A 23,002-nucleotide genomic window follows, 5' to 3' on the forward strand; every position below is an offset into this window, starting at 1 on the left:
GTCTTTGTAATTCTTGCATGTGTCTGAATTGTATGTTTTCTGGATTACTATCCGATGTCGGGTGATGCTCGAGGAATGTCTGTATGCTTTTCGGATTCCAGTTCGATGCTGAGCGGGGCCTGAGGAATGTTTATATGTATGATTTTGGACTACGGTTCGATGTCGGTGATACCCTATGAATGTATGCTTGCTTAGTTATATTTGTTGTCTTCGTAATACTTATATGTGCCTGGTAGGGAGGTGAGTATGGGGGGTTCCTGTATCTCATCACTAGCTGAGTGTGGATGGGGTTCCATATCTCATCATTAGCAGAGTGGGGGTGGTTCCCATGATAGGTGAGGCCTTAGGACTGGAACATATAGTACTATGTATGATTCTTTATGTGCTAGCTTGATTATATGATATTGTTTGTATGTACATAGTGGGCAAGGCCCAGTGACAAGCGGTGCCTGGGAGAAACTGATTTGTATACCGAGCGGGGCCTGATGTTGGACAATGTCCGATGTCAGGCAGGGACCGAGGAAGGGGCGGGGGCCCAGTATATGTGATTATGTGTATGGTATGTGGTAGTATGGGGAACACTAAGCTTCGTGCTTAGAGTTTTCAGTTTTAGTATCAGGTACTTCCAGTGGCAAAGAGAAGAGTTCGGGATGACTGCATTGCACACACCATGATGTTTAGCTTGTGATGTTACTCCGATGTTTTGATATGATACTCTGATTTGTTGTTTGGAATACTATGACTTATGTTTTGATGGGGTGATTTTAATAACTATGGTTTATTTAATGGTTTAAAAATGAAATTTGTGGTCATGATTTTTGGGATGTTAAATTAATAGTGAACTTACAACACCAAAAGGTAACGAAACCTTGCTACCTTCATCGAATCTATTAACAGTACCGATTATGAAAAGAAAAAATAACAATAAATATGCAATGCAAAGAAACTGAGTTTTCCAATTTTGGAGCAAACATATGATATTTAAAGAGTTTGGCTTGCAAATTTCTTTGAATCTATTTGTAACTGAATTCAGTTATAGATATATAAAAAAGCATAAGTTTTACCTTTTTCTCTAAGCATCCTGATAAGAAGTAACGTGTTATAGTTATCAAAATTTCATCATTCCTTTCTCTAAGTACAACCACATCGAAATTTCAAACATTTTAGTATAAATTGCAAACGTAAAGTACACACCTCTAAAAGGATTTTTAGTCAATATTGCAAAAGTAAAGCACCACAAATTGTAAATTAAATGTTCTCCAAAATCTAAAGAATAATAGAAAATGATAGAATGATAAAAAGTTAATCACCTTCTTAGTGGCTTTCTTGGTAATAATGCTTAGTGGCTTCCTTGGTAATAATTTGGGCGTGTTTGGCACGAAATTTTTTAGAGCGTTTGAGAACTTCTAGCGTTTGACAAAACATTCTGTTTTGAACAAAAAGTCTTGTTTGACACAATAAGCTTATAGAGTTTAGTTTAAACAAAACACTCCAAATCCAAATGCTACTTCATGTAGCGTTTAACATAACGCTACAAGCTACAAGTTACCCGCCACCCGCTACCAGCTAATTTTGCCAAGCACGCCATTTGTCAAATATATGTCGTTGCTCTTTGTTTCACCTCACAAGTTAGAAGAAATCGTGTTTATCAAGGGATGTAGGCTTTGTTTTCTATATGTCAAGCTAAAACCCTAAACCTAAATAACAAAGCCCTATTTTATCCTTGATCTTGTTCATTTTCATCTAGATCTGAATACCCTTTTTCAAACCCTAATGAAAATATATCAAAGAGATTGTAAAAAATTATATGTTATTTGTCATCTATTTATATGTTTTTTCTAAAACAAAGTTAACCTGTTGTGGCTTCTCCTCAACATCTGCAACTCTTCATGTTCAATTCCATGGATAAGTTCAGTTTGGGATCAAAATAAGAACTTTGCACCGTATGTTCTAATTTATGCATTTCATACCAAGCACAAAGTTGAATTAGAATTCAAAGCAAAATAATAATATGCTTTCGTCAAACACTTCAGAACCAAGATGATTGGTAACTTAAAAAAAACTAAAATATTCAAGGACACATAATATGAAATATTACTATTGTTGTATCTTTCTTCTTCCTTAAGAGACTAACTCGGTAACTTTTATAAGCCATTGGGCGGTGACACCAAGAGACTAAAAAGATTTTTTGAATGAGAAAAAGGGTAGAAACAATGCAATTTAATGAAAATGATTAAAAAAACTCAAGAGATTGTCTATCAAAACTATCACTTTTACATCATCTCTCCCATAGCATCTGCAAATTTCTCCTTCAACCAATCAAAAACTTATATGGAAAAAAAAAACTAAAAAGAAACAGTTGACTTGAAATTGTAGTAAACAATCAGTTAAGTAACAACAAACTAATCTTTTTATAAGATCTAACTGGGGGAATTGTAATAGACACACATGTAATTAGCATTCTATAATAGCAAATAAATGAAGTGTGTCACTATTTTCTTTTGCTTAGCCCAAAATCTATATGGATATCATGTGATGTCTATCTGGAGAAACTGTTGTATAGCACAAATGTTGCAGCTAGAAGAAATTTTAGGTCAGAAATAATACTTTTAACACTTGAAATTATTCCATTTTTTTTAATATTACAGTATTATTTAGAAAACACTGTATCCAAAAACCACTTAATGGAGAAAATAACAAACATGACCATATACACACTTGCCTCTAAGTGGGTTAATGTTGGAGAAGATATCCTTACTGTCAAGAAAATAACATTCGCTTCACATTGTACCTGCAAGTTCATATGACAATGAATTTACATGTTTTTCCTTGTAAAAAATTGTCTTAATACAATGATTCAACTTCACCTTAGTCATTGAAGGGCATATCAGAGTTGAAGACAAATTTTACATATCTCCAATGAAGAAAATACAAGTATTACCAAAGTATTCATGTCAAAGCAATTGTTAGTTCTTAATTCATGATTCTACCTCTAAAGTACTTGACATGTCCCAAACATCTACAAAATCCTGAAGCACAAACTCTCATATCATAAAAGACTAGTAATCAAAGTTCTTTATGAGACTTTATGACTCAAGGTAACATCTTATAGTAAATAACTATTAGTAGGAGTACCTGAGAGAGGTTCATATTTGGTGGTGACTGGTGCATAGCTGAAATCGGTTCATAAAGTACAAGAATGAACGAAAGAGAGAGTGAGGTTGTCTATAAGAAGAAATTGATGAAGGAACGTATCAATCAGATGAAGGAGAAATTGATCATGACCCTTTATTAAGGAAAAGAAAAAAGAATGCAACAATAAGAAGAAAATGGGAATCAGTACCTAATTGGATGTTAGGGAAATCGATAAAGGTTGTACCCAGTATGTTCTTGAGTTCAAGGAAAAAGCAAGAATTGTTTGCTACAAACATCACAATAGAAACCACAAGGAAAACCTCCATTGATCGAATCAATTCCATGAAGCAGTTGATGGAAACACATTTACATTGAAATCGATCTCTGATATAGATCGGACAATAAAACCGATTTGCAGTTATTGAGAGAGTGGAGTCGTGCTTGAATACATGCATGAAACAGGAGGAATCAAGAAGCTGTAATTAGTGAGTTCAGGCAGCCAACATTTGAAGTTGAAAAAATCGGACGGATGAAATTACTAACAACGGTTGTCCACTCTCCGCTGTTAGTAATACCATTAATTGCAGTGACACAACTTCATTTATTGCGCTACGATTTTGTTATGGGCTTAGATTTTAACCTTAAGATTTGACCCACATAAAAAATTATATAAAATCAAACAGATAAATGTTTTAGATTTGTTGCACGAAATAGCATATTATATAAGTTCATCTTTAATTTTCTCTGGATTTATATGTGATTACTTTTACGTTTTTTATATTTTAACTGAAATTTATGACATCGTTGACTATGATTAGTTTCAAAATTTACGTTTTTAAGTAATTTTTTTCGTTTTCTAACTGTAATTTCTAACGATTTGTCTGCGAAAAATACATATAATTTTTTTTTTGAAAAAAATAGTTACATATATTAAAAGTTCGATAAAATCAGTTTTTTCAATCTCCTTTAAATAATAATAATAATAATAATAATAATAATAATAATAATAATAATAATAAAAGAAAAAAAAAACTTGAGTTTGCAATTTAATTGGTTTTTCGTTGTCCTTTGTCCTTTGCATCAGTGGGAAGTGGTAGATTGTTGGTGATCGACCAAAAATATATTAGGCCTTTCGTTAAGAACTACTAGCTATAATTTTCGACAAATATAGATTTTTGTGAGTTTTTATATTTGGTCTAATTCTTGTAATATTGTACTTGATAGATCTACGGTGATAATTACTTATATACTAACACTTACATATTATAGAGAACTATACATGTTAACTAAGAATTCAAGTTGATCCCTATTAAGCTCGAGCTCAATTTCCGTATTGAACAAGGTTAATTCGAGTTTGAATTACTCTATAAACGGTCAACGTACACGTAAAATTGAGTGTGTTTAATGATTTCCAACATGTAACTAAGTTGTCTAGAAGTGTGATTTGGCGAACATAATAATATTGTGAAAAAGGATTTTCCTTAACAGAAGAATTAAATATATAAAGTAATCAAAGTATATATATATATATATATATATATATATATATATATATATATATATATATATATATATATATATATATATATTCATTTGAGACCATTCTAATTTTGTGAGACCGTGAGACCAAATCTAAAAATAATTTAAAATGCAAAATAAATGGAAAAAACCAAAAATTCTTTTTTTAAATATTATTTTCGGAACTTGAATTAACTAAAAAAAATTAAAAAAATAAATAAATAAATAAATAAATAAAATCTCGTTTTTTTTTAAATACGTGAAATATTCTAATAGAATATTACACTGACATATTTTCTAAAAAATAATTTTAAAATTCAAAATAAATGAAAAAATCTAAAAATTCTTTTTTTAAATATTATTTTCGAAACTTGAATTGACTAAAAAATAAAAATAATAAAATAATTCCATTTTTTTTTAAAAAATACGTGAAATATTCTAATAGAATATTATACTGTACATATTCTAAAAAATAATTTTAAAATGCAAAATAAATGGAAAAATCCAAAAATTCTTTTTTTAAATATTATTTTCGGAACTTAAATTAACTAAAAAAATTTAAAAAAATAAAAAATAAATAAATAAAATAAAAAAATACGTCTCACGGTCTCACAAAATTAGGCCGTCTCACATGAACCTAACCCTATATATATATATATATATATATATATATATATATATATATATATATATATATATATATATATATATATATATATATGTCTTAGAATTGATATAAAAGTAGTGTCTTATCAACCCTACTCTTTTATATATATATATATATATATATATATATATATATATATATATATATATATATATATATATTAAGTCAAATGAATTTAAGCCAAACAACTTTTTCTTATACGAATAAAAAAGAGTAGGGTTGATAAGACACTACTTTTATATCAATTCTAAGACATATATACACAAGATAATTGATATATAAACATGATATTTTTAAAATTAATGAGCATGTTAATGAATAATTTTGAAGGTTGGAAGTGCTTTTGTCTCATTTTGCAACCAACTCTCATGGACGGTGTATGTGGTGGCTATGCAAATCCAATGGACATGGAAGATAAAGTTTTAAGCACATACCTTCCTCTCCCTCCACAAACCCAATCCCATTTCCCAATCACAAGTTCATCAAAAACAAGCATGAAATTCAACTAAAATTAGACCAACCATCCAACCCCAAATGGCATCAATCATCGTTCCTGCTTCTTCTATTCTTTGCTCCGACAATTTCAGCACCAACAAGACATCCTCCCGCCATGGCAGCACCCATCAAGTCAGACCCTCATTACAACCTTCTTCTGTAATCGGCAAAGAAGTGTCGGTTCGATCTTCAACATCAAAATTTTCGAATCCATTGGTTCGCAATTGTAGTAGAAGATCGAGAGGGAGTAGTTTCAGATGTTCGGCAGTTGATTCACCTGTTCTTCCTTCAGCTCTCCTCTTTGATTGCGACGGCGTGCTCGTTGATACCGAGAAGGACGGCCATCGCGTCTCCTTCAACGACACATTCGCGGAAGTATGTATGATTCTGTCTCATAATTACATTACTCGGATACATTTTGACTTTTGGGGTTAACTTCTTTCTTTTTTGATTCGAAATCGGTGAGAATCTGGTTGAAAGTGCGAGTATAGTATCCACATGAATTTGGTCGAAAATTGTTCTGTTTGTGGCATACGATATATAATACACTTTCAGCAGCACTTTCTCAATAATTCAATCCGGATTTAGGCTGTGAATCAGTCTGCTTTTGACTTGTAAAAGTCAAAATGTGATTATTATTTTTTTTTACACAGGAAGTATTGTTGAAGAATTTGACTAGATGTTTAATTTTATTTCACAGAAAGAATTGGGTGTAACATGGGATGTAGATTTGTATGGTGAATTGCTTAAAATCGGTGGTGGAAAAGAAAGGTAACACCATGTTTTCACTCCCTAAATCCCGCATTTGTTACAAGTATTGGACAAGAAGTAACTTCAGTCTTTCGGTCCATAAGACAAAAGTTGCAATTTTGTCTGGTTAATTTAAAAAGGTGGGACAGGAATTCACTCTCTATTCTAGTCAAAAAGACGTAATTACCCTCCTTGTCCAATATGAGATTAATGATATTAACATCTTTCTGCAATGTAATGAAAGAATGACTGCATACTTCAACCAAACGGCATGGCCAGAGAAGGCGCCAAAAGGGGAACAAGAAAGGAAAGAGTTTATAGCGTCACTTCACAAACGAAAAACCGAGCTGTTTATGGTCCTTATCGAGAAGAAGTTGTTGCCACTTCGTCCTGGAGTCGCAAAGTAAGCAGCTTTTGTTTTAAACAATTCATTCGGTTGCTGGTATGTTTTCTAAATTCTAATTAAACTACAAACTACCGGTAACAGGTTGATTGATCAGGCTTTTGCCAAAGATGTCAAAGTTGCTGTTTGCAGCACTTCTAATGAAAAGGCGGTATGTCACTCGTATATAATCATATATGTGTGTCATCAAATTCTTTATTGGTTTATTTGTAAAAGATAGTGTTTTGAATGAGACTCCAGGTGTCCGCTATTGTTTCGTTTCTTTTGGGGCCTGAGCGAGCTGCAAAGATCCAAATTTTTGCTGGAGATGTGGTTCCTCGTAAAAAACCCGATCCGGTAGAATTCTCCTCCTCATTTGTCATATTCATTTGCTACAAAATTACCTCAAATTTTTACTTGTTCACAAGGATTATACTTAATACTTTTCCGCAGGCGATCTACAACTTAGCAGCCACCACTCTAGGAGTTGAACCATCAAGGTATGGTATTTTCATGTAATACATTAAAGGGTATTGTAGACATTTAACGACAAATTAGATAATAGAAGAAAAGAGTAGCAATGACCAATGGCACTAAAGTAAATAAAATGTGTTGGAAAATATGAGTGATTTTTTTTGTTGGTGTTTGCACTTTGCAGATGTGTGGTTGTAGAAGACAGTGGAATAGGCCTTGCAGCTGCAAAAGCTGCTGGAATGACATGTATTGTCACCAAGAGTGGGTAATATGTTTTCTCTTTCCCACTAGTCGGACTCTCTCTCTATATATATGTAGTAAGGTTCTAAAAAATATTTTTTTTTTTATTGTTGCACAGTTATACAGCAGATGAGGACTTTGCAAATGCAGATGCGGTTTTTGATTGTATCGGAGACCCACCAGAAGAAAGATTTGATTTTGAATTCTGCACAACCCTTCTTCAAAAACAGTACGTCTAAGAAGGATATGCCTGCCACCCATCGCACAACCAATTGACAATTCATGTATTTACAAAAGGAATAAAATGTATTTCATCTTATCTTGTCAAAACAAGACTTTGAGAATTAAAATTCACAAAACCAAATTTCCATAAAAGCAAAGGCAAGATGAGATACGAGCTATAATCTGAAAATGGAAAGACAAAGATACAAATATATGTATATCCCCAACCCCATGCTAAAACAGTAGTAGGTTCATTCATCATCGTATCAAGAAGAGATATGCAAAGATCCAGTAGTAGTCTGAGAGCTAACTAAGGTTTTCGAAAAACAACCATTTTTTATACATCACACTCCCAACAAAATAATGAAAACATGTCACATCGTGCTGTGTGTGTAAACGTACAACTCATCATCCACATCCACATCCACATAAATCTTCTCAAGCAACAGCATCATCGCCATTAGCAGCACTAAGCACGGGAATCAGCCATCCCCTAACCAAAGCATGCTCATAGTAGGCCTTGAACTTGGCATCAGCATTGGGAATATCAAGCGCCAGATCATCCAACCCATCTTTCATCCTCCCAAACCCTTTGGTCATCTGGTTAGTAGTAATCAGCCCTTCACTATAACACTCCTGCAACAAATCCAACATCCTGTCATTCTTCTTCTCCATCGCCATCACCAAAGCCTTCTTCACCACCTCATGGTTAAAAAAGGGCATCCCAAGGTCACGAATACACTGACACGCCTCCCCAACAACACCCCCACTCTCATACTCCTCCAGCAATTTTACAATCTTGTCCTTTGCATCCTCCACCGCCCACCCCGTCCCTCCTCCCCAACACCTCAGCAACCGCTCCCCAGCATGCCGCGCCCCTATCAACGACTGCGCCACGTGGACCGTTTCACTCCCGCTCCCATTCGGTGCCAACCTGGCACCTATCTCCTCCAGGTTCAGTGGGGCCAACACATCATCAATGACAGCTCGCGCGAGAAACAGCGCCAGCTCGTTAGAAGCATCCAGGATGTCTAGAGCCGTGTCTTCAGCGGATTCCAGCAGAAGGACGAAACCGTCAACTATATCTTGAGTTGAAAAGATTTCTATGTGAAGAGCTGAAAGCAAAACAGAAGCCATTTCCTTCTCGCGATTCTTCCTATCCATAGCTAAAGTTATCAACTTCTTCAAAAAGACCGGATTATATTCGGGTAAACCCAAATCCTCAAGACTCCTGATAAGTTCCGGAATGTCGTCTGAGAGAAAATACTCGTGTATTATCGTAACGATTTCTTCTTTGTAACGTCTCAGTTTCACAATGTCATCACGCTCCGTCATCGCCACGTCACCCGAGTTCACAAACGATGCATCGAGCCAGCTGTCGGCAACCGCTCGGTCAACCAGTGAGTCAAACAACGATTTTGCAGACGGGATGTCGAGCGCCAGGTCATCAAGGCTCTCACGTAAACGCGCGAAACCTTTGACCATTTGACTGGAACTTATCAGGCCCTCCTCCGATGCCTCCTTTAACAGCTTCAAAATGAGCTGATCTGCTGCGCGCATCTCCATGGCTAAAACCAACGCACGTTTCACAACTTCATGATGAAAGAACGCGACACCCAGCTGTCGAATGCACCTACATGCTTCAGAAGTGTCGCCATTTTCTGCGTATTCTTTTAAAAGATCAGAAATTCTTTTCTTGACTTCTTCAACAGTTACATGAGTGCTACCACCCCACCTACGTTCTACCAACTCAGCATGATGTGGGGCCGAGAGGTAGCTCTTTTCAGCTGTTTGAAGAACTTGAAATCCTTTTGACGACTCGGGTAATGACTTTTTTGCCCTTGTGACAAATGCTGGAGGGAGGATGTCGTCGACTACAGCACGGGCGATGAATAAAGCAAGGATTTCAACTGCATCGAGTATGTCGACTGCCAGGTCATCAGCAGATTCAAGAAGCATGAAAAAACCTTGCTTGATTTGTGTGGAGCTGATGACGTCTGAATAAAGAGCTGAAAGAAGAACAGAAGTCATTTCTTTCTCTTTGTCGTGTCTGTCCATGGCCATGGATACGAGTCGTTTGATGAAGTAAGAATGGTATTCAGATGACCCGAGTTCCCTGAGTTCAGAAGCTGCTAGATCCACATCACCAGTGGTGAAGTATTCATTAATGATGGATGCTACCTTCTTCTTGTATTCATCTAAAGGATCAGTGACAGATGATCCAACAAGTTGGTATGGCTCCTACAATGAATGAAAAGCTAAGAATATGAATGTGTTACAAGAACCAGAAAAGGATTGAAAAATCATAGTAATATGCTCATAATTAGCTACCTCGCCACTATCGTAATTAGGGTCGTTGCGATCGATATGAGCATCACCATCAGTGTCAAGTAGTTTCCCCCATGTACCCTTGCCACCACCACCATCTGTTTGTAGAGTTGATCAGGAAAAGAGAATACAAACATTTATAAATCAAGAATTGGCTATAATTTATAAATCATGATTCGATACTAGAAACAGGACACCAAGATTTGCTCAATATGAAAGTATACAAAAGTTGAACTGCAGCCTTGAAACAAATACACAAAATATACATGAAGCTGAATCATATCATGTTTGGGTACAAATTTTCAAGGCACCATTGTAACAAATGGAAACAAGTAACTGCCTATTTCACTCATCCAAATATTATTATCGCTTATTATCATCTTCTGGTTTTACCACTCAGATCTTAAATTTAAAACAAACATCTACCTACCTATTGCAGATCTTCTTGGACAAATTTACAGAGGAAAAATCAATTTTATCACAAGCTCTATGCGGAAAACCAAAACATGATAGTACATCGACAAAGGATGCGGATATGGTAAAAAAAATAATTCACAGTGCAGCGCCTAATGTTGCAACTATATGAGTTATCTACTCAAAAAGACGAGACATGCCATAGGAGTTAAAGCGAAATAGTGACACTTCCTAACGATGCAATCGACCATCAATATTAACTTTATAGTTAGGCAAAATAGCAATCCTAAAAAAATTACTCCAACTGGAAACAAAATATAACACGCACCTTTCTTAACCCTAACGAACTTTCCCGAATGCGAGCGACGCACATGTCTGACAGCAATCCCAACGTTTGGCGCCCTTTCCCCAGCCGGAGCTTTAATCTGATGTTCAGACATCAACCACGACGGCGATTTCGGCGACGATGACAAAATCTCTGTGTTCTGAGTTGCTGTTTTCAACACTTCCCTCTGTTCATCAGTCAAAAACCCCTCACGTGGCGACGCCATTCCCAGTCACAAATCCTACAAAAAATTCCCAATCTAAGTATCAACCAGCAATCACGCAACTGAAACAATAAACGTTATCAAATCAAATCGATTGATTACAAAATAGATCCATCAACTGACTCTCTTCACTTACAGAGAAGATAGATTCGATTCCACAGCAAATGCGATAGACCTCTCGCACAGATTTCTCTTGTTCCACTGCTCTTGGCCCGGATCTCGAGCCAAGACAGGAGAAACTAAATCGATGATTATTCAATAAACAGTAATAAAATCAGTTCCAGGTCGATTTGCAGACAGGAAATGGTGATTCGTAATATGAAACCCTAGATCAGTGTTAATTGTGAGTAATAAACACAGAGTCTCACACATACACTGTGTGTATTATGAGAGAGAAAAGATAACGAATTAGAAATGGATGAGAACGGAGACTAGGTTTTTTTATAGGGAGGATACGGTTACGTGGACACGTCACCGTCTATTAGCGATGTTACACGTGGCGATTTTGCGCTAATGTGAGTTGTACCGTACACCCTCATTGGTCTGCGCATTTGCCCTTCTTTAGTTCAGATTCAACCAATCTAGGGTTTTCGTTTTCCGGTGAAAAGACAGCCATGCCCTCGTATTTAGGGCTTTGTGAACGACAGGAAGGGTTTATTTTGTATATTTTCTAGATCAAATTATTACATGTGAAGAGCGGATATTTAGTTGATCTCTGTTTATACATAAGAGATACATAACAATTTTTTTCGTTTCACAATAATTGATGTTTTAAAATGTTATACTGTACAGCTTTATAATGCATAAATTATTATGTATGACAAAAAGTTGTTGTATACGAATCACTTCCTTTTCAATATATGTGTTAACTAAAATCTTTAAACGGAAAATGATATCAAACTTTAGATGTTTTGTTATTAGGATGTGGTAACGAAAAGAGAAGATAACACCGAATCAAATCATTTTTTATCTCTTTCATTTTAACACCATATTATAACATATAATAACGTTGAAAACACCATCCCCACTTCGTGTTATAACATGTAATATAATGGGATACCATTGCTCAGAGCCAATAACTTAATTGATTATAAATTTATAAACTTGTAACTATCTTTTGCCCCCATGCAAAGCAATGATTCCTTTTCTAGTTTATATTATAGATAAAGTTAATTCTAAAAATATATGGAATTCAATATTAAATCATGTGATATTAGAAATGAAAAATATTGTGAAACGACTAACTTTTAATTGAATTACAAAAATAATCATTAATTTCGAAATGATAGATTCCGTATGACTGTTATAAAACTGTTGAGATGATACGAAATCTAATATATATATATATATATATATATATATATATATATATATATATATATATATATATATATATATATATATATATATATATATATATATCAAATTGACGTTTTCTACATTCTATATATATGTCAGATTGCAATTTGAAGGGTTTTTACCATTAATCTATATCTCAATAATGTTTTGTTATTTAAAATGGGCTCATGTAACCAAATTTTTAGAGTTTTTTTTTTTTTTTTTTTTTTTTTTTTTTTTTGTAGTGGAGGTCCATGTTGTTGCCTCGATTGCTAACATATTAGTTGATTTTGTTTAATATAGTTTTGACATCTTTAAGGGCAACCGATAGAAAACTATGAAGGTATATCAAGTTCTAATGAAATCAATATGATAATTATGATAATGATCCCCCAAATAATCTAATAAAAATAATATTGTATTTTATTTTTCTAACTCCAAATAAACTAAACTTATTTTTTGGGAATGCCTAATCATTTACCATGCCTGAAAGTACACATGGACCATTATTTGCCCGCAAACCCTTATCACATATCAAATAGTTTCAGTTGTTTAGAACCAACAAAAATTAAGCTAATTATGAATGAAATGTGTTTACAACTCTGTTGTGTGTTGGTATTACATTAACACATCTGTAACTAGCTGTTATAAAATATAGGTCCATATATAGCAAGAGGAGTAGAGGTTATAATTATATACTCAAAGTTTATTTATTCCTTTTTCTTATAAAGGAAATGTGCTACGTTTGGGCCTCTCAGTGATTTGATGTTAACATTATAGTGTTCGGCCCGACCTAAACTAATTGATGTGTTCAATTCGTAGTCTAATAAAGTCATCAAAAATTGGAAATCGGGAAACAAAATCTTAGAATATAGATTGATTTGTATACATATCTCGTGTCCATACGATATCTTGTAAAACGAAAGAATGGTTAATCACTTTGTAACATCCCGACTCCCAGGTATAAAGTTTAAAGTTTATAGCCATGTTCTTAGACCTACTCGACGAGTCGGATGCCCCAAATCGTCGTGTAGAAACGATTTAGACCGCGTGCATTTAAGAGGTCTACTCGACGATTTGGAGGACCCCAACTCGACGAGTAGGAATTGGAAAATAAAACCCTAATTTCCAGGGTTTTACACCCTATTTAAAGGGTCATTAGCCTCCCTCGGCCTCCCCGTCCCTCTTGAGCTCGGAAAACCCTAATCTTGAATACTATTCATTTTGTGTGTAAAGAAGCTTGGAAAGTGGTTTTTGTGAAGAAGTGTAACACCGTAAAATTTAAGACAATTTTTCGCATTTTAAAACACATTTCCAAACACATTCATTAATAAAATCTCATTGTATCATATCATTGTTCACAAAACATTTCCCAAGATCAAATCATAATAAACTCCGCGGGTGTGTGTACAGATCATGCTGGCACCTTCCCACGATCATCACTGGCACCTGAAACACATAACACATAACACTGTAAGCATAAAGCTTAGTGAGTTCCCCAAAATACCACACATAACACATACTAGCCACTCGAGGCTATAACTCTGTAGGCCCTTGGGCCCTAACTCTGTGGACCCTCTGGTCCTAGCTCTGTGAACCTTCCGGTTCTAACTCTGATATACTCTGATATACACAAGGCATAAATCACATAGAAATAATGCAGTGCAACACATCACATAAATATCATACAATAACTCTGTCACATAACTCTAATTACTACTCAAGATAAAGTATAGTGAGAAGACTCACCTCAGATGTCTCGATAAATCCCTGACTCGGTAGCAGTATAGTCTAGCCTCCGCCTAATCACATAAAGTAAGATACGCTCATAAATATAACTCTCGAGACTAGACCCAACCCTCTCTTAGCATCCTCCTATGGGTAAAAGACCATTTTACCCCTCTATTGACTCAAAGACCCCATTGTTGACCAATCCTTAAAAGTCAACAAAGTCAACGGTCAAAACTATTGGTTGAATCAAGTATACCTTAATAAAGACATGAACGCATAGATGATAGAACATATTTGATAATGAATGGAACCAAAGAAAGGAAAACACAAAGGACTATTGGTTGAATCAAGTATACCTTAATGAAGAAACATAGATCATCAGTGTAATTTGTTTAAAGCATGTATTGTTTGGTTTATGAACACAATAAGAACATAGTTTTACCTTGAAGCTTTAAAAATCATTACAACAGAAAAAAAACAATGTCATATAGGTATACACGATGGAATCAACACCTGTGTTTCCATTTGGGTCCATCTCCAGCCCCATGACCAGCACTTCCGACCACCTGATCATCACCTTTGAGCCTATACAGAAGAACCAAAAGCCGTAAAATTGAGAGGGGTGGTGGGAGAGAGTGAAGATGAGGTGTTGCATTGAAAAACCAAACACAAAAAAGGAAGTAGTACCTGGCTGATTAAATTATTCTTGAACCCAATAGTAAAGTGTGACTGAAATTAAAATTGACACTGTAACAGCCTGAATTCTCAGGTAATATTTTATTCTTATAATTTTGGTGATTTGTAAGGAGACTCGGCGAGTTGGAGCTCAAACTCGTCGAGTATGATTGTGGTTTGGGCTCGGGTTCGCGTCCGGACTCGGCGAGTCCAAAAGGTGGACTCGGCGAGTCCACGGTGTTTAATGAAACCCTAATTTCCAGGGTATGAGACCTATTTAAAGGGGCTTATGGTCGTCATTTGCGGCCACCAACCCCAGAGAGAACCCTAAAGAGTCTTTGAGCGTCTTGTGAGAGAGAAGAGGAAGATCCTTGGCTATTTGTGGGTGTTTTTGCATATAGAAGAGGATCAAGGCAAGAGGAGACCAAAGAAGGTGCTAATCCAGTGATTTCTGAGCTCAGAGACTTCATTTGAGGTAACCATTCGTTCCTTTCTCAGTCCTTGGTGTAAATCTTAGAGTTAGCGTTTCCTTGTGGAATGATCCATGGAGTAATTGGCCTCTTCTTGTGTTGGTGCTTTAGATCTGGACCCAAAGAGGTCCAGAGACTCTTTTCCCTCAAGCTTTATGAGTGTTAATGGAGGCCATGAGCTTAGAATAGCATTCTAGAGACCATATCATCAAATAAGGCCTTTGAACCTTTGCATGAGCACCAAGATAGTAACTTTACGTGATGTATGTGCTTGGGAGGACTGGATCTATGAGTTATTGGAACGGATCTGACCTCAGGAGTGAGTTTGAGTTTATGCATGGCATAGACTCGCCGAGTCCGAAGAACAGACTCGGCGAGTAGCATGAAGATTGTCCATAACCACTCAGCGAGTGGTCTTGCCGAGTTAAGGGGTTGACTCAGTGAGTCAGGGAGAGTCAGAGAGGGTGACGGGTGGACTGAGTCAAGCTGGAACTCGCCGAGTTGTTCTTGAGGATCCTAGGGAGTCAATGAACACGTATAGACTCGCCGAGTCGCTCTAGTGCACTTGCCAAGTCCGGTCAAAGTTGACCATTGACCAGAGTTGACCGGTGTTGACTTGATAGGAGTAGTCAACCTTAGTTGTGAAAGTGTTAATTAGAGATATATTGTGTTATAGGAGGATTATAGCTCGGGGGGATCGAGCGCGAGTGATTTCCGGGATTTACGAGTTATCGAGATACGCGAGGTGAGTCTTCTCACTATACTTTACCTAGAGTGGTAACAGAGTTATGTGACAGAGTTATTGTATGTGACGTGTGACACCGCATTATTTCTATGTGATTTATGATGTGTGTATATCAGAGATGGGACCAGATGGTCCACAGAGCTAGGACCAGAGGGTCCGCAGAGTTAGGGCCCAAGGGCCCATAGAGTTATAGCCTCGAGTGGCTAATATGTGCTATATGTGGTGTTTTTCGTATTATGTGCCAGTATATTTGTATGCTATTTATATGTTGAGATTTATTGTGATATGTGCTATGCATGATTCAGAGTTAGGACCCTTGGGTCCATAGAGTTAGGGCCAGAGGGCCCACAGAGAGCTGGGACTGGAGGGTCCCACTGAGACACACTGATCGGAGGGTCAATAGAGTTATAGCCTCGAGTGGCTAATATGTGTTAGAGTGGTATTTTGGGGAACTCACTAAGCTTCGTGCTTACAGTGTTTTGTGTTATGTGTTTTAGGTTTCTCTCAGGATCACGGGACGACACCGGCTCGATTGTACACACCAGAGAAAGAGTCATGTTTTGAGGATCCTGGTTTATTATGTAAGTGAAAATGGAGTTATGTTTTGTAATTCGATTATGAATGAGATTTTAAGCAAAATGTTTTTAAGAATTAAACGTTTATTTTTAAATGAAAATTTGTTTTGAAATTTTCGGTGTTTCAGATACTAATCCAAATATGAACAATAAAAAACTTAATCCAAATATGAATCTGTAAGGGTTGAAAGGTTACATTTCCGGCTGTTGCTAATGGAATGCGATGATGTCGGCAGTGATGGTGGTGGAGTTAGATAACGATAAGCAGGCGGTGAGAGGGTAAGAAAGGATGGGAAATGAAGTGGAACAAATAAATGGAACTCACCTATTTGAGGTGTGCATAAGGGTTTTTGTGGACACAAAGTGGAGAGCTATGGCGATGGCAGAAGATTTCGACGGCAACTCTTACCAAGGCGGTAGGTGGAAGCGATGATCGATCTAAGTTGAACGGTTCAATAAGCGGTGGAAGATGGATAGGTTTGAGAGATGAAATTGAAAGCAGTAGTAATGAGGTGGTAGAAAAAGGTTCCAGAAGCCAGAGTAATGAGCGGTGGGAGAAGAGAGTCAAAGAGAACAGAGAGCTGAAGAAGTATCGGGAAGTAAAAAAGAAGCGGTGGACCGACTAAAAAAAATTAAAAATTAAAAATACAAAATGCAGGAAAAAAAAGAAAAATAAAAAAGAAATTGCAACCAATCAATTAAAAAAATTGTTCCCTAAGGAACAAAGAATTAATATGATTATAAATAGAAGTTATATGTATGCCTAACTATTTATGCGTGTTGGCTTTTTCTCTTTAAGGTTTTTGTGTTTCTTCTTAATTTATCGGTTTGGGTTGTATTGTTTCCGACATAATTATGAAAGAGGAAAAACACTTTCAATGGAAAAACTCCAAAAAAAATAAAAGCAACTACATCCTTGCTTATAAAAAAATGTTTGAAGCTATTTGCGTATTTTACCATTTATTTATTTATTTTTGATAAGTTGTTACGATAAACAAATCAATTTAACTATTTTCTCTTTCTTGCATTTTATATTTAAACTAATTTTAGCATTGTTTGAGGTTTTTTAAAGAAATTGTAGGTAAAAAGCAACTCAGGTATAGGTTTGATTCCAATGCACTTCTTTTCAGTCTTATGAAACAACAATGTTAAATAGACGAATTGAATAGATAAGCAACATACTTCTCAAACCAATACCTTTTGACCCATGCAACGCAGGGAAACTTTTATAGTTAGTTATTAATATAACACTTCTAAAAAGTAGTTATATTTAATATAAATTTATATCTATATGGTAATATAATTATAAATTAATACAAAATTGTCGCCTTACATCACGCCTTGAAAAACGCAATGACTCGTTAAGCTTAAGGCTTAACCTTGTTGCAACGCCTCACAGCCATTTAGAACCTTGGTTGGAAGGCTTCTAAAAGTTTGTTGCCACGTTGGAAGCAAGGGTAGATTAAAAACCGATTTAAGTATAAAGAGGGACTAATGGTATAATCTACCATAATAAATGAAAATAACTTTGCCACATGTCCTTCTATCATAAAATTAGCCACATGTCATTTTGTCATAATTTGAGATATATTTATTTTCCACTTGTCATTACTTTAATTTTCATTTTCAATATATCATTAATTTAATTTCCATAAATTAAACCTACCATAATGACTATTAATTTCAAATTTTAAATTTTAAATTTTAAATTTCAAATTCAATTTCAAATAAATTTACAGTTTAAACCTTTGTGTTTAACATTTTGTTATCATTAACCCGTTTAGTACACACTAAACACATAATTTTAATTTATTTATTTTTTGCATGTTTTTTTTCTCATAATTTTCACTTATTTCAATTTCAAATTCAAATAAAATTTCTATTTAATCGTTCGTACTTAACATTTTGTTTTAATCAACCCGTATAATATACGGGTCTCACAACTAGTTTAAAATACAAAAACAATTTGTTTCCTTTTAAAATACAACTAAAAGCTGGATGGTTTAAAAAGCAAATGGAGTATCATTTTTTAAAGCATTTAATAACAGGGCTATATGAGGAACATGATATAAATACATTAATTAAAGAGAAAGAAACTCATAAAACAAAAAGTGCATAGACTAGAGATCTTTATATCACTTTCAGCGTCCCCTGTCCTTGATTTTAGAAGGCGGTTTTTAATTTATTAGTCATATCAATTACGAAGCGATAGAGACACACCATCTGATGCTGAGCTGATCTTTATCTTATGCCTATCTATCCACTTTATAACTCCAAATTGGTCTTATTCTCATTTCTCTTTTTATTTCCATCAAAACCTTTTCATTTTGCAATACATATTAAACAAAAACAAAAATGCAACATATTCATGATTCTTCATTTCAGGAGGGGCATTTTCGTCTTTCTTACTCAAACAACAACACCCATACACATATAACCCAATATACACGGACTAAAACAAGTCTTTTCCGGAGAAACAAAGCAAAGAAAAAAAGAGGGGTATTCTTGGAATCTGGCCTAATCAATAAATAATTCAAACCATGTTTGGCCTCTGTGGTAGCAAGAGATTGTAGAACTTATTGTGCAAGAAGAAACGTTTGCCCTTGCTGTCAACCGCTTTCTTCCATCCACACCAACCACCATTCACTATTTTCTTTAAATCATCACTACCCGTGTAATGAGGATCAAGTATCAAAAATGCACAATCTCCACTTGCTTCATTATAATCCACTCCCAAAAGGGTATACGCAAGAACCCCGCCACCTGGCATTGCCATGTTGTAATTTTTACAAAGAAATAAATGAAATGTTTGTTATAATACACAAAGTATGTTGCTATTTCTTGACTCACCTATCATGATGGGTGTTCCTTGGGTCTCAAAATGCATAGCCAGTTCTCTACATTTTTCGGGTAATTCGTCTCCAGATCTGACATTTATGACCTTGCAGCTTACCTGTTAAAAATTAAAAATATAATAACTTAATCACTACAGAAAATAGCGGAGTGGCTAAATCGGTTATAACTTACACCGAGTAATTTGTCCAAAACGAAGCTTAGTTCAATGGCACCAATCCAGTCTCGTGACCCGATAAATGAAGCGTCTTTATCTCCAATTTCCACAAGTGACTCTTGTATTTCACTGAAATCATAGCTTTTCTTATATTAATAACTTAAGTAGAATATGATTATTTAAAATTTGGTGAAAAAAAGATAAAAGTAATACACACCGGTGTGAAGGAACATGAATAGCTGTGTATTGTTGGATTTTAAACCATGAAACTATGGTCTGTAAAGAGCGATAAGCACAACCCCACCCCTGGTATTATTAATTTAAAAAAAAATGATTAGAAAAAGGGATTCTTTTTTTTTTCTTTTCTGACAAAAGCTTCTAAATTATTCACCGAGTCATCAAAGCCATCTTGAAGGTAATGATAATACTCATAAGAGCCTTGAACCAGAGATACAACTCCACCATGAACTGCAACATAGCATTATATGTAAAATTACCTAATTACCCCTAACTTTCATCCATAAGGGTTTGTGAAATGAAACTACTTACCTCCACTACTTGGGATCCCAATGTGCACATCTTTAAGCAGAGGAGTTCCTGATTTAGCAACAATATGTTAAGCAAGGTCCAGATGTTGTTTCTTTTTAACTTAACAAACTTTAATAAGGACATGAGGCTTTCCACATTAAGTGTTTCTTTTTTACTTAAAAAAGAATATTATCACATTGCCACATAGGATACATATATGTATACCTTTCCGCATGATGTTGCCATTTGCACCTTCTTTTGCAGTCAAAAAGTCAATGGCACTTGCAATTCTCAAAAGAGGACGATTTAAAGGTAATCCCAGCCTCATATGAAGACATTTTCTGATTTCAACTGAATAGAAAAAGACAATATGTCAAGTTTATACAAACAAACCCACCTCCATTTTATGTATTAAAAAAAAACAAAAAACTTTAAATCATTAATCATCATGCAAATAATTTCTCTACCTTGCTTCATTTCTGTTTCGCCATAAAGTGAATCATAAATGGCAGTTATTGGATGCAGGAATCCTGGAGGAATGAAGTGATATGGATGTAGCTATATAAAGCAATCAAGTTTGTAATAAGTAAGAGAGCAGGAAAAGTTTTAAAAAATGAAAAAAAAAAAATTAAATGTCATTTTTAACCTTTGGGTGTTGAGATAATAGATTGGGTAAGGTCATGTTCTTCATAGTATGTAACTGGTCAACTAACCCAGGAATAATTAATTTTGAAATTGCATCCATCAGAAGAAGATCCTTTGTTGCATAACAGATAACTTTTAGTTTATACTCAACAACCAGAAGCTTGGCTTCACCTACAACTCCCAAAAGAAACTTACACTTTACTAATGAAGCAAAGATAATAAACTCTGTATTTTGTCCTGATGACTGATATAAAAAAAATAATAAAATAAAAACACATAACTCTGAACAATTTGTCTGAAAGATCGAAAAAGTATGATGGTTTAATCACTACTAGAGAATGGTTCAGTTGCCAAATAGATAAAACGGTGGATGTAAAAGTGATTTTATGTACTTTTTTTTTTTTCATAAATAATTATGGATGGAGAAAATCAGAATTTATCTAAAAATCCAATCAATACCTGGAATATATTCAGCAGAAGGGGCAGGAGGTTTTACAGAGGGTCCTGATGTAGCAAGAAATAAGCTTACTTGGATTTTATCTGCATTCTAAGTAAAGAAACTATCACAAAGATGAAAATCAAGAAATTAAATTGAAAAAACCAGCTTATTGCAATGAAAAATGTGAAAGCAAATAACTGTATTTGAAATGAAATTACCTCCACTGAAGGAGATTTGTGTTTCCTATCTTCAGAACAAAGGTGTGAGCACAATAAAGACTTTGTATTAGATTTTTGAGAGGTATCCTCAAGATCATAATCCCTGTTCTGAATAATTACAGGCTGTAATGCTTCAGTCATGGATTCATCGACTGTTTCTAGCACGTATGTTGTTTTAGGGTCTCTAAATTTGGCTGCAACAGCCTCAGTTGCACGCTTTAGCATGTTTTCTGCATCTGAATGAAATTTTGAGAATATTTCATGTTGCTTTTCTATGAACAAATGTGCATAAGAAAATGGCGTACCTTTTGGATCCTTTACAGAATAATACACTGGCAACTTGATTGGAAGTTCACAGTGCAGTATACAACCTCTCTCCCAAACATACTTCTCCGGATGGTCTTCAAACACAATGGAAGTTACCGGTTCAACTACAGAGTTCGATACAAAAAACCGAATGTCTCCAGAGCTTGGATCCACTACAGCTCCAACTAAACTACGATTCTCCAACTGTGAAAGGGCCTTCCTCATTTTACCTGAGGCATTTATAGCATCCCGGGCAGACCCTTCCACATTTGGATTGCTGGTACTAACAATCAAAGATCCGATTACCTCGAATCCCCTTGGTAACAATGCCCGCATATCATCTACACACGAATATTCCAACAAAAATCAACTTGAATTACGGATATTAGGGAGAAATGTGTGATTCTTATGATAGTAATTGACGTTCCATTATATCTATCAATGATATTTCCGTGTATAGAGTTGGAATTTATCAAATTCGCGGTGAAGCTAGGGTTTTACCTGATTCTTTGGAGAAATCCGGGGACAGGGGATCGGAAGTAAGGGTGTTGATGCATCTGAAGGTTGAGACGATGGTGAACGTAGGGAGAAACGGGGAACCAATCAGCCATTGTATTCCTGATTCGGATTTTGTGATCAGCAGAAGTTTGCGACATAGAATCCGTATGGTGGTTTTGTTCTCGTTTGAATCATCAGCCATGGCGATATAGAGAACAACAGTTTCTGCAGGAACTTGACTATGTGGACTTTGCGTCCTGTCTATTGATTTATGTTAGGGTTTTCTCAACGTTACAATAAACCAAAAAAATGTTATTAAAAGATAATTAATTTATATTTTCGTTTAATAAAGGGACAATGACTTGAAAGGGTAACGAACTTTCGATTTTGTTCACATTTAGTCACTAAACTTTTTTTCGTTATCTATTCGTCATTAAACTATTGAAATTGTTCACATTTTACCCTTATAATCGGCTGTTACCGGTCATAAGGGTAAAATATGAACAATTTCAATAGTTTAGTGGCAAATAGATAACGAAAAAAAGTTTAGTGACTAAATGTGAACAAAATCGAAAATTTGTTTCCATCTAAAAAGTTCAATGGCTAAATGTGAACAAACTTCCTATTGTATTATGTTTTAGCAAATTATTT

General features: G+C 35.1%; 3 protein-coding genes across 4 annotated transcripts; 1 reads left to right on the plus strand and 2 right to left on the minus strand.

Annotated features, from left to right (window-relative positions):
• Positions 1–5,708: 5,708 nt before the first annotated feature.
• LOC145052281 (Haloacid dehalogenase-like hydrolase (HAD) superfamily protein) lies at positions 5,709–7,994 on the plus strand. Its single transcript, XM_079000078.1, has 8 exons — positions 5,709–6,190; positions 6,516–6,586; positions 6,810–6,968; positions 7,053–7,119; positions 7,209–7,304; positions 7,401–7,447; positions 7,606–7,686; positions 7,780–7,994. The coding sequence occupies exons 1-8, from the start codon at positions 5,855–5,857 to the stop codon at positions 7,898–7,900; spliced, it is 978 nt and encodes a 325-aa protein (XP_078856204.1). The 5' UTR covers positions 5,709–5,854; the 3' UTR covers positions 7,901–7,994.
• Positions 7,995–8,115: 121 nt separating this feature from the next.
• Positions 8,116–11,589, minus strand: LOC145052280 (MA3 domain-containing protein). Its single transcript, XM_079000077.1, has 4 exons — positions 11,310–11,589; positions 10,954–11,191; positions 10,215–10,309; positions 8,116–10,124 (listed from the first exon to the last, which is right to left on the minus strand). The coding sequence occupies exons 2-4, from the start codon at positions 11,174–11,176 to the stop codon at positions 8,322–8,324; spliced, it is 2,121 nt and encodes a 706-aa protein (XP_078856203.1). The 5' UTR covers positions 11,177–11,191; positions 11,310–11,589; the 3' UTR covers positions 8,116–8,321.
• A 7,457-nt stretch (positions 11,590–19,046) lies between these two features.
• Positions 19,047–22,612, minus strand: LOC145052282 (Peptidase C78, ubiquitin fold modifier-specific peptidase 1/ 2). 2 transcript variants are annotated; one of them, XM_079000080.1, is made up of 13 exons: positions 22,355–22,612; positions 21,853–22,194; positions 21,548–21,777; positions 21,350–21,437; positions 20,892–21,061; positions 20,713–20,803; positions 20,471–20,596; positions 20,267–20,314; positions 20,109–20,185; positions 19,935–20,023; positions 19,735–19,846; positions 19,558–19,660; positions 19,047–19,470 (listed from the first exon to the last, which is right to left on the minus strand). In XM_079000080.1, the coding sequence occupies exons 1-13, from the start codon at positions 22,551–22,553 to the stop codon at positions 19,241–19,243; spliced, it is 1,905 nt and encodes a 634-aa protein (XP_078856206.1). In that variant the 5' UTR covers positions 22,554–22,612; the 3' UTR covers positions 19,047–19,240. The 2 variants fall into 2 exon arrangements, with proteins under 2 accessions (XP_078856206.1, XP_078856205.1); XM_079000079.1 differs by having other exon boundaries at positions 21,548–21,783; positions 22,355–22,611.
• Positions 22,613–23,002: the final 390 nt, after the last annotated feature.

This window comes from Lactuca serriola, chromosome 5 (genome assembly GCF_051521515.1).
Source record: "Lactuca serriola cultivar US96UC23 chromosome 5, Lser_US96UC23_V15, whole genome shotgun sequence".
Classification (NCBI taxonomy): Eukaryota; Viridiplantae; Streptophyta; class Magnoliopsida; order Asterales; family Asteraceae; genus Lactuca; species Lactuca serriola.